The sequence below is a fragment of the Oncorhynchus masou genome, chromosome 32 (assembly GCF_036934945.1).
Source record: "Oncorhynchus masou masou isolate Uvic2021 chromosome 32, UVic_Omas_1.1, whole genome shotgun sequence".
Classification (NCBI taxonomy): domain Eukaryota; kingdom Metazoa; phylum Chordata; class Actinopteri; order Salmoniformes; family Salmonidae; genus Oncorhynchus; species Oncorhynchus masou.
In genome coordinates this window covers 26352342-26367104 of record NC_088243.1, presented here as the reverse complement: position 1 = coordinate 26367104, position 14763 = coordinate 26352342, and the positions used below count along the sequence as shown (strand labels likewise).

General features: G+C 47.7%; 1 protein-coding gene across 4 annotated transcripts in view; it reads left to right on the top strand.

Moving 5' to 3' along the window:
* Positions 1–14763, top strand: part of LOC135525794 (serine/threonine-protein phosphatase 2A 56 kDa regulatory subunit epsilon isoform) — a 74945-nt gene that overhangs the window by 14404 nt on the left and 45778 nt on the right. For 3 of the 4 annotated variants that reach the window (XM_064953661.1, XM_064953659.1, XM_064953662.1), the window contains exon 2: positions 4765–4928. The exons of the other annotated variant lie outside the window; for it this stretch is intronic. In XM_064953661.1, coding sequence (XP_064809733.1) covers positions 4772–4928 — 157 coding nt within the window. In that variant the 5' untranslated portion in view covers positions 4765–4771. The remainder of the gene's footprint in view (positions 1–4764; positions 4929–14763) is intronic. 4 annotated transcript variants of the gene reach the window in all.

Sequence of the window (14763 nt, the reverse complement as noted above, 5' to 3'; positions counted from 1 at the left end):
TCGCGCTCTCTCTCGCGCTCTCTCTCGATCTCTCTCTCGCGCTCTCTCTCGCGCTCTCTCTCGCGCTCTCTCTCGCGCTCTCTCTCGCGCTCTCTCTCGCGCTCTCTCTCGCTCTCTCTCGCTCTCTCTCTCGCTCTCTCTCTCTCGCTCGCTCTCTCGCTCTATCTCGCTCGCTCTCTCTCGCTCTCTCTCTCGCTCTCTCTCGCTCTCTCTCGCGCTCTCTCTCGCGCTCTCTCTCGCGCTCTCTCTCGCTCTCTCTCGCGCTCTCTCTCTCGCTCTCTCTCGCGCTCTCTCTCTCGCGCTCTCTCTCGCTCGCTCTCGCGCTCTCTCTCTCGCGCTCTCTCACTCGCTCTCTCTCGCTCTCTCGCGCTCTCTCTCCCGCTCTCTCTCCCTCTCTCGCGCTCTCTCTCCCTCTCTCTCGCGCTCTCTCTCTCTCGCTCTCTCTCTCTCTCGCTCTCTCTCGCGCTCTCTCTCTCGCGCTCTCTCTCGCGCTCTCTCTCGTGCTCTCTCTCGCTCTCTCTCTCGCTCTCTCTCTCGCTCTCTCTCTCGCTCTCTCGCGCTCTCTCGCGCTCTCTCTCGCGCTCTCGCTCTCTCGCTCTCTCGCTCTCTCTCGCTCTCTCTCGCGCTCTCTCTCGCTCTCTCTCTCGCTCTCTCTCTCGCGCTCTCTCTCGCGCTCTCTCTCGCGCTCTCTCTGCGCTCTCTCTCGCGCTCTCTCTCGCTCTCTCTCGCGCTCTCTCTCGCGCTCTCTCTCGCGCTCTCTCGCGCTCTCTCTCCCGCGCTCTCTCTCCCCCTCTCGCTCTCTCTCCCCCCTCTCGCTCTCTCTCCCCCCTCTCGCTCTCTCTCCCCCTCTCTCGCTCTCTCTCCCCCCTCTCTCGCGCTCTCTCTCCCCCCTCTCTCGCGCTCTCTCTCCCCCTCTCTCGCGCTCTCTCTCCCCCCTCTCTCGCGCTCTCTCTCCCCCTCTCTCGCGCTCTCTCTCCCCCTCTCTCTCTCTCTCTCTCCCCCTCTCGCTCTCTCTCCCCCTCTCGCGCTCTCTCCCCCTCTCGCGCTCTCTCTCCCCCTCTCGCGCTCTCTCTCGCTCTCTCTCCCCCTCTCTCCCCCCCTCTCTCTCCCTCTCTCTCCCCTCTCTCTCCCCCTCTCTCTCCCCCTCTCTCTCCCTCTCTCTCCCCTCTCTCCCCCTCTCTCTCCCCCTCTCTCTCCCCCTCTCTCTCTCCCCCTCTCTCTCCCCTCTCTCTCCCCCTCTCTCTCCCGCGCTCTCCCCGCTCTCTCTCCCCCCCTCTCTCGCGCTCTCTCTCCCCCTCTCTCGCGCTCTCTCTCCCCCTCTCTCGCGCTCTCTCTCCCCCTCTCTCGCGCTCTCTCTCCCCCTCTCTCGCGCTCTCTCTCCCCCTCTCTCGCGCTCTCTCTCCCCCTCTCTCTCGCTCTCTCTCCCCCCCTCTCTCGCGCTCTCTCTCCCCCTCTCGCTCTCTCTCGCTCTCTCTCTCGCCCCTCTCTCGCTCTCTCTCGCGCTCTCTCTCGCGCTCTCTCTCTCTTCTCCCCTCTCTCGCTCTCTCTCTCACCCCCTCTCTCGCTCTCTCTCTCACCCCTCTCTCGCGCTCTCTCTCTCACCCCTCTCTCGCGCTCTCTCTCTCTCACCCCTCTCTCGCTCTCTCTCTCTCACCCCTCTCTCGCGCTCTCTCTTTCCCCTCTCTCGCGCTCTCTCTCTCTCCCCCTCTCTCGCGCTCTCTCTCTCTCCCCCCTCTCTCGCGCTCTCTCTCCCCCTCTCTCGCGCTCTCTCTCCCCCCTCTCTCGCTCTCTCTCCCCCTCTCTCGCGCTCTCTCTCCCCCTCTCTCTCCCCCTCTCTCGCTCTCTCTCCCCCTCTCTCGCGCTCTCTCTCCCCCTCTCTCTCGCTCTCTCTCCCCCTCTCTCGCCCTCTCTCTCCCCTCTCTCTCTCCCCCTCTCTCTCCCTCTCTCTCCCTCTCTCCCCTCTCTCCCCCTCTCTCTCCCTCTCTCTCTCCCCCTCTCTCTCCCCCTCTCTCTCCCCCTCTCTCTCTCCCCTCTCTCCCCCCTCTCTCCCCCTCTCTCCCCCCTCTCCCCTCTCTCCCCCTCTCCCCCCCTCTCCCCCCCTCTCTCTCCCCCTCTCTCTCCCCCTCTCTCCCCCCCTCCCCTCTCTCCCCCTCTCTCTCCCCCTCTCTCTCCCCCCTCTCTCTCCCCTCTCTCTCCCCCTCTCTCTCCCCCTCTCTCTCCCCCCTCTCTCCGCGCTCTCTCTCCGCTCTCTCTCCCCCTCTCCGGCTCTCTCTCCCCCTCTCTCTCTCTCTCTCTCTCACCCCTCTCTCGCTCTCTCTCTCTCACCCCTCTCTCGCTCTCTCTCTCACCCCTCTCTCGCGCTCTCTCTCTCACCCCTCTCTCGCGCTCTCTCTCTCACCCCTCTCTCGCGCTCTCTCTCTCACCCCTCTCTCGCGCTCTCTCTCTCTCACCCCTCTCTCGCGCTCTCTCTCTCTCACCCCTCTCTCGCTCTCTCTTTCACCCCTCTCTCGCTCTCTCCCCCTCTCCCTCTCTCGCCTCTCTCTCCCCCCTCTCTCGCGCTCTCTCTCCCCCTCTCTCGCGCTCTCTCTCCCCCCCTCTCTCGCGCTCTCTCTCCCCCCTCTCTCGCGCTCTCTCTCCCCCTCTCTCTCCCCCTCTCTCGCGCTCTCTCTCCCCCTCTCTCGCGCTCTCTCTCCCCCTCTCTCGCGCTCTCTCTCCCCCTCTCTCGCGCTCTCTCTCCCCCCTCTCGCCCTCTCTCTCCCCTCTCTCTCCCTCTCTCTCTCTCCCCTCTCTCTCCCCCTCTCTCCCCCTCTCCCCCCTCTCTCTCCCCTCTCTCTCCCCCTCTCTCTCCCCCTCTCTCTCTCCCCCCTCTCTCCCCCTCTCTCTCCCCCTCTCTCTCCCCCTCTCCCCCTCTCCCCCTCTCCCCCCCTCTCCCCCCCTCTCCCCCTCTCTCCCCCTCTCTCCCCCCTCTCCCCCCTCTCTCCCCCTCTCCCCCCCCCCCCCTCTCTCCTCCCCCTCTCTCTCCCCCCCTCTCTCTCCCCCCTCTCTCCCCCCTCTCTCCCCCTCTCTCTCCCCCTCTCTCCCGCTCTCTCCCCCCTCTCCCCCTCTCCCCCCTCTCCCCCCTCTCTCTCTCCCCCCTCTCTCCCCCTCTCTCTCCCCCTCTCTCTCCCCCCCCCTCTCTCCCCCCCTCTCTCCCCCTCTCTCTCCCCCTCTCTCTCCCCCCCTCTCTCTCCCCCTCTCGCGCTCTCTCTCCCCCCTCTCTCTCTCTCCCCCCCCCTCTCTCTCCCCCTCTCTCTCTCTTCCCCCCTCTCTCTCTTCCCCCTCTCTCTCTCTCTTCCCTCTCTCCCTCGCTCTCTCCCCCCTTTAGCTCTCGCTCTCTCTCCCCCCTGTAGCTCTCGCTCTCTCCCCCCTGTAGCTCTCGCTCTCTCCCCCCTCTCGCCCCCTCTCCCCCTCTCTTTCTTTAATCCCCAAGACTGTGTTTGTCATCAGGTCTCTTTTGTAGGAGGCATGGGGAGGCTTTGTACTGTGCCGTATGCCCGACCAGCACTGTCCCTTGTGTAGCAGCAGCACCCGTTCCTCAACCATTAGGGCTAGTGGTTTGTTTTGTGATCTGTTTGTGGCCTCTCGTGCCACTGTGCACATTGAGTGTGCTGTGGAATAGCATACACCTCTGTGCTTGGGTTTACATTGTCTGTAGCCTAAAAGCAGATTCGTGCTTGATTAGAAAATGTGGTCGGTGGTGCCATATGGAGGGTGTAACTCAATTGTGGAGCCTCCAGAGGGGTAATTGAGCTCTGCGGAGGTTTCCGTGAAGCTCCACATTGACATGATTGGTTGACTGTAGGTGGGGGCGGGAGGTATGAATGTCCTTACTTTTGCAGAGGCAGCATCACTGTAAATGCTGCTTGTCCAATGCAGGAGTCAGATTGACCATGTAGCTCCTTTGTTTCGTCTGCATGGTGGCAGGTGGTGATGCTATTTGCATGTCTTTTTGTGTTTTCATGTTACAAAAGCCCTATCACCCGTATCATGTTCTCTGGCTCCAGGGACTCACTTTGTATACCATTTGAATTGGCCTGTCCGGTTTTGAATGGCAAACTATCACTAGTTTTCTGGGGAAAGGGAAGTATTTGTGCTGTCTAGATTTTGTTTATTTATTTTTGCCATGATAACACACGACCTGTGGGGCTATGCAGGTAAGCAGCAATGAGACTTCTGATTAACTATATTTCACCCTTGGATCAGTGAACAGACTGATAAAGCCATGGTTAACAATGCCACCCACAGCCTCAGGGCAGGCTACATGACATGATTGTGTGTCTTGGTTCAGGGCTGAGTGTCTTTACTATGTCTTTTACTCTGTCTCCCTCTGCCTGGCACTTTGCTGCAATCCTTCTGTCAGTGCTGTCCCTCACGCTGCTAAACTGTGGTTTTCTTCTTATACACATGGACTCTGAGACCTGTAGTAAATCATCTAATTATGAATTACCTTAATTGGTGGATAAAATGTGGCGCATATGCGCTATTCGGTTTAGTTGTAGTTCAGTGCAGTTGGTATTCACCTCTTATGGCTGTGAGCAGGCGGTTAGTTGTGTACAGTGGGACTTTCCGGCTTCCCCTCCAGGGGCTCCTAATCAATGGCTATGAGGCATAATCAGCAGCACACACAACTGGACATTTCCTTAGTACAGACACCGCTGTGAGGAAGCTGTCTTGTTTTGTGGCTAGATGTTAAGCTGAGACCTGTCCTTGTCTCACCTCCTATAGCAGGGCTATGTCCTCGGCAGCAACCACACCTCCATCTGTGGACAAAGTGGACGGATTTTCACGGAAGTCTGTCAGAAAGGCCAAGCAGAAGCGATCGCAGAGTTCGTCCCAATTCCGGTCTCAGGGCAAACCCATCGAGCTCACGCCCCTGCCCCTGCTCAAGGGTAAGGATCTAATATCAACTACCTCAACTCTACTACTAAGTCTCTACCCCTAACCCTCCTCTCAACCAAACATCACAACTGCAGTGCTAACCTGTGAGTGTTGTGTTGTGGTGGTGTGTTTTAGTAGTGAATATCAATACCAGCATGGTGGGAAGCGAGCAGTCAGCCTAGTTCCTGCTCATCAGTTCTGCCAGGTCATTTCTTCATGAAAGCCTGGGCCAATCCCAGTGTGTGACCGAGTGTTTGAGTCTCTCTATGCTCATGCATTATATACGTCAGTGTGTATGCATGCTGTTGTTTGTGTGACATGCATGACTATGGAATTCAACATGTTGTTATTGCTGAAAGTAGAACCAACGCATTTTGTGTTTTGGACTTTATCAGGGATTTTAAAGAATGGGGCAGAAAGCCCTGTTCTATTTTATTTGTATGTCTGTAAAAACCCTGAATGCCAAAACGCATTGATTTTACTTTCAGCAATAAATCTTGTGGAATTCAATTTTTTTGAATTACATTGTCCTCCGGGGTTGTTCATTCTCCTGTCCTTCAGTTTGCTACTCAATTCATGCACCTTGTTTGGAAAGCGAGGTAGCGGCAGGGATCCCTTCCCTGTGTGACCTGCATGCCAAGACAGGGAGGAAGCCTGCTGATTCACAGGCAGGTCAGTCCTCTCCTTCAGGCCTGGCTCTATACAATCTGTTAGTGAGACTAGTGACATGTGAAATGCTCCCCAACAGGAGCCAGAGCCTAGACCCCTCCCCCCCGCCTCAACCTCAGCCGCCTGTAGGGGCGGCAGGGTAGCCTAGTGGTTAGCGCATTGGACTAGTAACCGAAAGGTTGTAAGTTCAAATCCCCGAGCTGACAAGGTACAAAATCTTAAGAATTTGTTCTTAACTGACTTGCCTAGTAAAATAAAAAATAGCAGCCATGGTGTGTCCCTCCCTCTTGAGGGTGTCTGCCACACCAGTGCCCCTTAGGCATGGCCACACCTCGCTCTTATCCACTCAGGGCCACCCTATAGTCTATTTGCCTGGCTGTGAGTGAGTTAGTCTGTCAGTGTTACCTGCCAGTGCAATTGCAGAGCTCTGGGCAAGCAGGGTGCAGACCTCAGGTTATGTCCTCTCCTTACTCTGAGGACCGGGTGGGTAGATGTCCTGTTGTTAGTCAGAATGACACTATGCCCAGGACTCTACAAGGTGTCAAAAGCGTTCCGCATGGATGCTGGCCCATGTTGACTCCGATGCTTCCCACAGTTGTGTCAAGTTGGCTGGATGTCCTTTTAGTGGTGGACTATTCTTGATACACACGGCAAATTGTTGAGCATGAAAAACCCAGCAGTGTTGCAGTTCTTGACACACTCAAACCGGTGTGCCTGGCACCTACAACCATACCTCGTTCAAATGCACTTCAATCTTTTGTCTTGTCCATTAACCCTTTAAATGGCACACACACACCTTTTCTCGAGGCTTAAATATCCATCTTTTAACAGGTCTCGTTACATTCATCTATGCTGATTTGAAGTGGATTTAACAAGTGACGTCAAGGGATCATAGCTTTCACCTGGTCAGTGTGTCGAGGAAGGAGCAGGGGTTCCTAATAGAGGTCGACCGATAATGATTTTTCAAAGCCGATACCGATTATTGGAAAAAAGATATTTGAAAAAAAGATATGACAATTACAGCAATACTGAATGAACACTTATTTTAACTTAATATAATACATCAATACAAATCTATTTAGCCTCAAATAAATAATAAAACATGTTCAATTTGGTTTAAATAATGCAAAAACCAAGTGTTGGAGAAGAAAGTAAAAGTGCAATGTACCATGTAAAAAATCGAACTTTTAATTGCTTGCTCAGAACATGAGAATATATGAAAGTTGGTGGTTCCTTTTAACATGAGACTTCAATATTCCAAGGTAAGAGGTTTTAGGTTGTAGTTAATATAGTATTTATAGGACTATTTCTCTCTCTACCATTTTGTATTTCATATGTACCTTTGACTATTAGATGTTCTTACAGGCACTTTAGTATTGCCAGTGTAACAGTATAGCTTCCGTCCCTCTCCTCGCCCCTACCTGGGCTCGAACCAGGAACACATCGACAACAGCCACCCTCAAAGCATCGTTACCCATCGCAAGGGAAATAACTACTCCCAAGTCTGAGCGAGTGACGTTTGAAACGCTATTAGCGCGCACCTGCTAAATAGCTAGCCATTTCACATCGATTACACCAGCCTAATCTCGGGAGTTGATAGACTTTGAAGTCATAAACAGCGCAATGCTTGAAGCATTGCGAAGAGCTGCGGGCTAAACGCACGAAAGTGCTGTTTGAATGAATGCTTACGAGCCCGCTGCTGCCTACCACCGCTCAGTCAGACTGCTCTATCAAATCATAGACTTAATTATAACATAATAACACACAGAAATACGAGACTTTGGTCATTAATATGGTCGAATCCGGAAACTATCATTTCGAAAACATAATGTTTATTTCAGTGAAATACGGAACCGTTCGGTATTTTATCTAACAGGTGGCATCCATAAGTCTAAATGTTACATTGTACAACCTTCAATGTTATGTCAGAATTGCGTAAAATTCTGCCAAATTAGTTCGCAACGAGCCAGGCGGCCCAAACTGTTGCATATACCCTGACTCTGCGTGCAATGAAAGCAAGAGAAGAGACACAATTTCCCTAGTTTAATATTGCCTGCTAACCTGGATTTCTTTTAACTAAATATGCAGGTTTAAAAAATATATACTTCTGTGTATTGATTTTAAGAAACGTATTGGTGTTTATGGTTAGGTACAGTCGTGCAACGATTGCTTTTTTTGCAAATGCGCTTTCTTTAAATAATCCCCCTGAGATGCATAGATTATATTTAACGCAGGACACGCTAGAAAACTACACATGGTTGATGATATTACTAGTTTAACTAGTGATTATGATTGTTTTTTATAAGTTAAGTTTAATGCTAGCTAGCAACTTACCTTGTTTTCTTACTGCATTTGCGTAACAGGCAGTCTCCTCGTGGAGTGCAATGTAATCAGGTGGTTAGAGCGTTGGACTAGTTAACTGTAAGGTTGCCCCTGAACAATGCAGTTAACCCACCGTTCCTATGCCGCCATTGAAAGTAAGAATGTGTTCTTAACTGACTTGCAAAGTTAAATAAGGGTGTAAAAAAAAATCTGCCAAATCGGTGTCCAAAAATACCGATTTCCGATTATGAAAACTTGAAATTGGCCCTAATTAATCGGTTGACCTCTAGTTCCTAATGATTTGTTCTCTTAGTGTATACTCTCTATGTCCTTATATTAACACCTGCATGATAAAAGGTGCAAATATATTGGCCACAATAATTCAAAATTATTAAACGGGAAGATTGTCATCTTTGCGTGAGTGCCTTTTTAGCCTCTTATGGATCGGGGAGACGCAGAGCGCCAGATTCAAATAAAATGCTATAAAATTCAAACTTTCACTAAATCACACGTGTAAGACACTCAATTTAAGCTACACTCATTGTGAATCCAGCCAACATGTCAGATTTTAAAAATGCTTTTCGGCGAAAGCATATCTGATAGCCTGCACCCATCTGCACCAGCAGTGAACAAAGGACCTTTGACTTGCTTCTTTTGTTGGCACTCCAATATGTCCCATAAACATCACAATTGGTCCTTTTGTATGATTAATTCCGTCCATATATATCGAAAATGTCCATTTATAAAGCGCGTTTGATCCAGAAAAAAACAGCTTACAAAAACACAACGTCACTACAAAATATTTCAAAAGTGGCCTATAAACTTTGCCAAAATATTTCAAACTACTTTTGTAATACAACGTTAGGTATTTTTAAACGTTAATTATCGATCAAATTGTAGACGGGGCAATCTGTATTCAATACAGGAACGAAACCAAACCAGCACTGCTGTTCACGTCTTGCGCAACTCACAAATGTGTCCCCAGTTCCGAGTTGGCCTACTTCTTCATAGAACAAAGGAATAACCTCAAGCATATTCCAAAGACTGGCGACATCGTGTGGAAGCGGTAGGAACTGAAAATGGGTTCCTATTAAATATCCAATGGCAAAGACAATATAGTGAACAGAGAGGGAGGGGGGGAAGCTAAACAGTTAGTCCTCTGGGTTTTGCCTGCTACAGGTTCTGTTATACTCACAGACCTGATTCAAACAGTTTTAGAAACTCTATGAATAATATGCATATCTTATATTCTTGGCATGAGTAGCAGGAAGTTGAAATTTGGCACGCTATTTATCCGAAAGTGAAAATTCTGCCCCCTAGCTTTAACTTAAATATATCCGATTCCATTTTAGTGACAGCTTTTTACCTCTAATCTCCTCCATTTCTATAACTCCTCAAAGGAGCACACCAAATAGATGTAGATCTAGGAGTACAGTGGTTTATTAACTTCCAGCAAGTTGTCTCAAATCATAGTCTTTTAGGGCCAGTTAAAGGGACCAGTGAAATGCAGCAGCAGAGCTTAAATGCATTGAAATGGTGTGTGTGTGTTGTGGCCTATTAGCTGAGCTGCAGGGCCTGGGTTAATCTATCCAACGAGGTTGTGGAGACTGGCGATGCCCCGTCCCTCCACGCTGCTCCGCCACATGCCCTCTTTAATCATCCACTGACTGACCTTTGACCTATAGGGGCAGAGTGCTTTAGTTTGTACTCTGGAGAGTGGTGAGACTGGGAAGGAGGCCTATCAGACTTCACCTGCTCGTCACAGCCAGGGAAGTGATCTGGTTCTCCTGGAACTTTATCAGAACCTCCTAATGTTTCAGTTCTTTTGAGTTTTCTTGAAAGTGGAAAGGGGACAGATTTTCACTCCGCATCAACAATGATACACAATTTTATTTGCTAGGCTGCAGAGCCCATGTCCTCAACAAGAGCACCTTCTTATTCCTAGATGTTTTGTTCCTGTTATGGATGCCTCCGTCAGTGTGCAAGTCAGGAGTTTTGTTGTGGTAGTTCTTTAAGAGCCACTACACAGAGAGTTAGAGGGATGGTGATGGTGACAGAGAAAGAAGTAGTATGAGCCTAACATGGTGCCTGGAGAAAGGATTTGTGTGTCCTAATGCTCCATGGCAGAGGGAGGAAGAGGAGTTTCCAACACTTGGCCAGGTCAGGGCAAACCCCTTTCCCTCATTCCACATTTCCTAGATGAAGTTGAGAATCCCTCTTTCCTCTTTTTACTGAAGTCTTGGTGGAGTGATGCCAATGTTAAAGGTTAAAAGCAGTCAAACTTGATTTTCCTGTGTTTTAAATATATTTCCATACTGAGGTTGGGAAAATAATGATAATTCCCTTTTTAGTGTAAGAGCTGTTTGAAAAGACCACCTGAAATGACAGCTTGTTTTGCTGGGATCGGTGACTTGCCTTGGTTAATAGACCAATAAGAAAGAGTTCCAAACCGCTCTGCCAATTTTTTTGTTTTCCCTTCCCCACTCAGACCACTGACATGTCCTAGCTTAATTCTTGCTTTAGAAATTGCTCTTTGTTAAGAAGCTAATTGTTTCTTTTTGACCATTTTTAATTGAAAACAATCCCAGTAAGCTACTTAAATGTTACCCAGAAATTATTTTATATTGAGATAAAAGGCTGCATTGCACCTTTTTAAGGAAGAGAGATGGGGAGAAGCCTGTTTTTAGGACCACGTCTCTGTGTAATATGTATGCTGGATCGCTGTCTCTGACCTCGTGAGCAGAATTTTAAAAAGAGGTGAGCAGAAATAGAATGAAGACTGGAACATGGTGTGGGGTGGGTGTAAAGCACCGGCCATAGAGCCCCCCTCTGCTGTTTCCTGGGCTCTGCCCCATGCTCCCCTCCACACCCTCCCCTCAGGGGTAACCTGATGCACGAGGTGTTTCTTTAGACTTCCAGACCGACTCGCTCCAAACAAGCAGCACAGGGGAGCGTGGGCCCACTACAACAACAAACTGATTTTTACACAATCATGTTTTTATATGTTTTGTGAAAGATTTTTGGCTGATGGATTCTCCAGCGGTACGGAAACCTGCTTGAGTGAGTGTCCGTGGTGCTGCTGGGGGTAAGAGTGCCTTAGTTGGTCTGCTAGGTGCCCTCTACGACTTGGCCAGCAGGGCTGGTCTGTCTGTGGGGCTGAGTGGAGAGAATGGAGTGGAAATGGCAGAGGGACATTGTTTACTAGGCTATAGTAGAGATGGCGAATGGAAAGAACGAAAGAGGGTTTGACTGAGCTTTTAAGTGGGACGTAGGAGAAAGGTGGATCTGCCTGTACAGCAAGCATCTCTAAGGAGTGCTGGTGTAGAGGTGAGTCGTACTGTGGATGGGCAGTAGCTTCTCTGTTTGCCACACAGCAACCTTCCTCTCCTGTTGTCTGTCTGTCTGCCAGAGGATGTTGTGGTAGCCAGGCAGGTGTTGCTGCAGGCAGGGCTGCTGCTTGCGGGTGTTTTCAGAGTTGTGCTTGTTAAGGGCATAGTGTGGTGCCTATGGCTCGTGGAATGATTGCTATGTGATTTCTCCATTCTGATTTGTTTTATTCTGTTTAATTAAACTTCAACTAAAAATAAATGATACATTTCTCAACTTCCTTTATTAATTTGAGGTTATTTCCACATTGCCACTTAGAGCTGCACATTATAAGCAAACAATCTAGGCCTTATTTTTAACCAAATGTTGCAATTACTATTTGACTCACGATTTAGAGAAAAACTGAACTGTTGTAATCATGGAAATGGAATGATTGTTCAAATTCTAAAGTTAGAATATAATCGTGTGCGCTATGAATATAGTGTTTGACGTGACGACAACAAATGAAAAATGCCAGGAAGAGTTATTGTGGAGGTGAAAGAAACACACACCTGTTCAGGCGAGGTGCTGGCGAGTGGAGTGGAACACTTGGAAAAAGAAAAGGTGTGCTGCACACTAGGAGCCTCAGATGCAATAATTTCATAACCAACGTTTTGAAAGACAAGCTGTCATCAGTGTATAATGACAAACACTGCGGGTCACTAGTTTATATAGTTTCAAAGGACACACAGGTGTCTGTAGTCATGCCTGGTTGTGGCTTGATAGCAATGGTTATTTACATATATAAACTGAACATATAAAACACATGAATGGGTAGCATACATAGATACAATTTGGCTACATAAGCTTGCAAACATTTACAATGTATAGCAAAGTCACATTCGCAAGAATGGCTTTGGATCAAAGTCGACGTTGAGACCGAAGGGAGCAAAGCTCTTTAAATTAAATATCCAGGCAGCCTCTCGTTTAAAAAAATGAATTGTCAAGGTCACCTCCTCTCCTAGGGAGAGTGACGTGTTCGATGCCGATACAACGTAAGGACGAAGTCGTGGTTCGCTTCCAAAAAGTGGGCAGCAACTGGGTACATCGAGTTTTTGCACCTCATGGTACAACGATGCTACGAGAGGAGGAAGAGTTATTGTGACAGGGTACGAACAAGTGTTGTTTCCTAGGGGACCCTATAATCTTTGGCAAGATTGAATGTTTTCTCTTAGCTACTTCATATAGCTAACACATTCATGCTTAACGTATTCTTTGATTTAGAAGATACTATTGCACAAACATACTGATTTAGCTCTATACCATCACTGGTATTATCAGGCAGTGTGTGTATATATAGCTTGTTACGTTTGCTCTGACTCAGTACATTTATTAGCTAGCTAGCCAGCTAACTAGCGATTAGCATTAGCGGCCAAACCAATTTAGGCCCAACTTGCTAAGAAAAGACAAACTAGCCATTTGCAGATGTAAGAAACACAAACTAATAGTATAATTGTAGAACGCTAGGGGATTTATATTATGAAGAAAAGTGAAAACCGCGTTGTTCTCATTAACGTTGTTGCACGTGCTGCATTGCCCGTGCAAACTTGTGTGACGGGGCGGGTCTACTGTAGATCTGTGTGGAGAATGGAGAGAGCGGAGAGGGATGACTAAAGTAGAGGAGTAATCTATAAAAATGGAAACCAAACATTCAAATACCTTTTATAGAAGGTAACGTAAAAACCCAAACCAGTTTTTACGCATCAGGTGCATCAATACCGGTATATCGTAAAATACATTGAAATGTCTCTAAGAGGTGATGTGATTTTTATTAGTGATAACAAATGAACAGTTGCTTTACAATGCCTAAGATGCTTTCATTGGCCTAAGTTAAGAAATGATATTGACTGGTCATATAGTGTTACCATAGTGGGGAGCCAAGTTTGCATAGGATGATTACATCAGTCAATGATTGACAGTTGTTCATAATGATACTTCAGGGAAGCTTCCATATGAGGACACATAAATGGGCAAATAGCTGAAAATATTACAAATATTTAGGCTTGTATCAACATTTACTCTAGTCATTCATTTGTATAGTGGTTGACTGAATTAGAATTTTTTTAAATTCCAATCTGCTTTGGTATTTTATTATATAGAAAGGTCAATGTAGAGAGGAGATAGATACTAAGAGGGGCACACAGACAAAGGGCTCAGGTGAGAATTGTAATCCTGTTGCAAAGGGGATGTGTGGTTCAGTTGGGTGTTTCAACTAGGCCAGGGGTTCTTAAACCTTTCCAGCCTGCGACCCAAATGAGAAATTGTGTTTTACTGGGCACCAAGCTTATAAAAACATAAATATCTGTACATTTCATTGCCCTTATGCCTGAAACAAATGTAATATAGACAAATAACAATGAAATACCCATATAAATAGCATTTTATGTAAATGTTTCCCCATTTTTAAAAACACATCTTTCTAGGTTGGAACTGTTGCTGTTAAAATACAATAAATCATTTTCATTCTGAACTGAAATAAACTGACCACATCACACAGATGTAGACCAGAAAACACACACACTCCTAATGAGGTGTGTGTGTGTGTGGCTGGTTGAAGTTTTCAACAAGTCTATTCTGGGCTCAGTTTTTGACAGTGCAACCCTGAGGTCATGCTTAGCATTCAGTCTGTTTCTGTACTTGTTTTTTTAAAGTATGCCAGTGTTGAGAGCCCTGACTCGCATAGTTATGTGGTGCCAAACAGGACCAGAACATCTACTGCTTTCTGTTAGGCAGGAGACCGCTTCCTGCTGTAGATAAGCAATCCAGAACTGTGTGTGTGCCACAAAATAGTATCTTGCTTCAATGCGTTCATTCCAGTTCAGAATTAAATTATTTATTGTATTTTAACAGCAACAGTTCCAACCTAGACTTGTTTTCACCAATCATTTCTAGAGAAAGATGTATAATAGGCCTGATCATTTTTTTGAATGTGTTCCCCATTTCAGGAAACTAGGCATATGTCGCGGGTCACTACTTCACAGGAGAGCCGCTTGAACGGAAACTATATATACAATAAAAAAAATGCCTTCTGGAACATGTGAACTTTCATGTATCTTAATAACAAACTTGTATGCTGTCTGTAAATGTGAATACAAAAGCCAGTGAGAATGCACGGCGCCAAATTCAAATAAATTACTATAAAAATCAAACTTTCATGAAATTACACATGTAAGATACCAAATTAAAGCTAAACATGTTGTGAATCCAGCCAACATGTCAGATTTCCAAAAGGCTTTTCGGCGAAAGCAAACGATGCTGTTATCTGAGGATAGCACCTCCAGTAAACATTTTTTTATTTTACCCCTTTTTCTCCCCAATTTCGTGGTATCCAATTGTTAGTAGCTACTATCTTGTCTCATCGCAACAACTCCCGTACGGGTTCGGGAGAGGCGAAGGTTGAAAGTCATGCGTCCTCCGATACACAACCCAACCAAGCCGCACTGCTTCTTAACACAGCGCGCATCCAACCCGGTGTTTTGCTGAATTGCA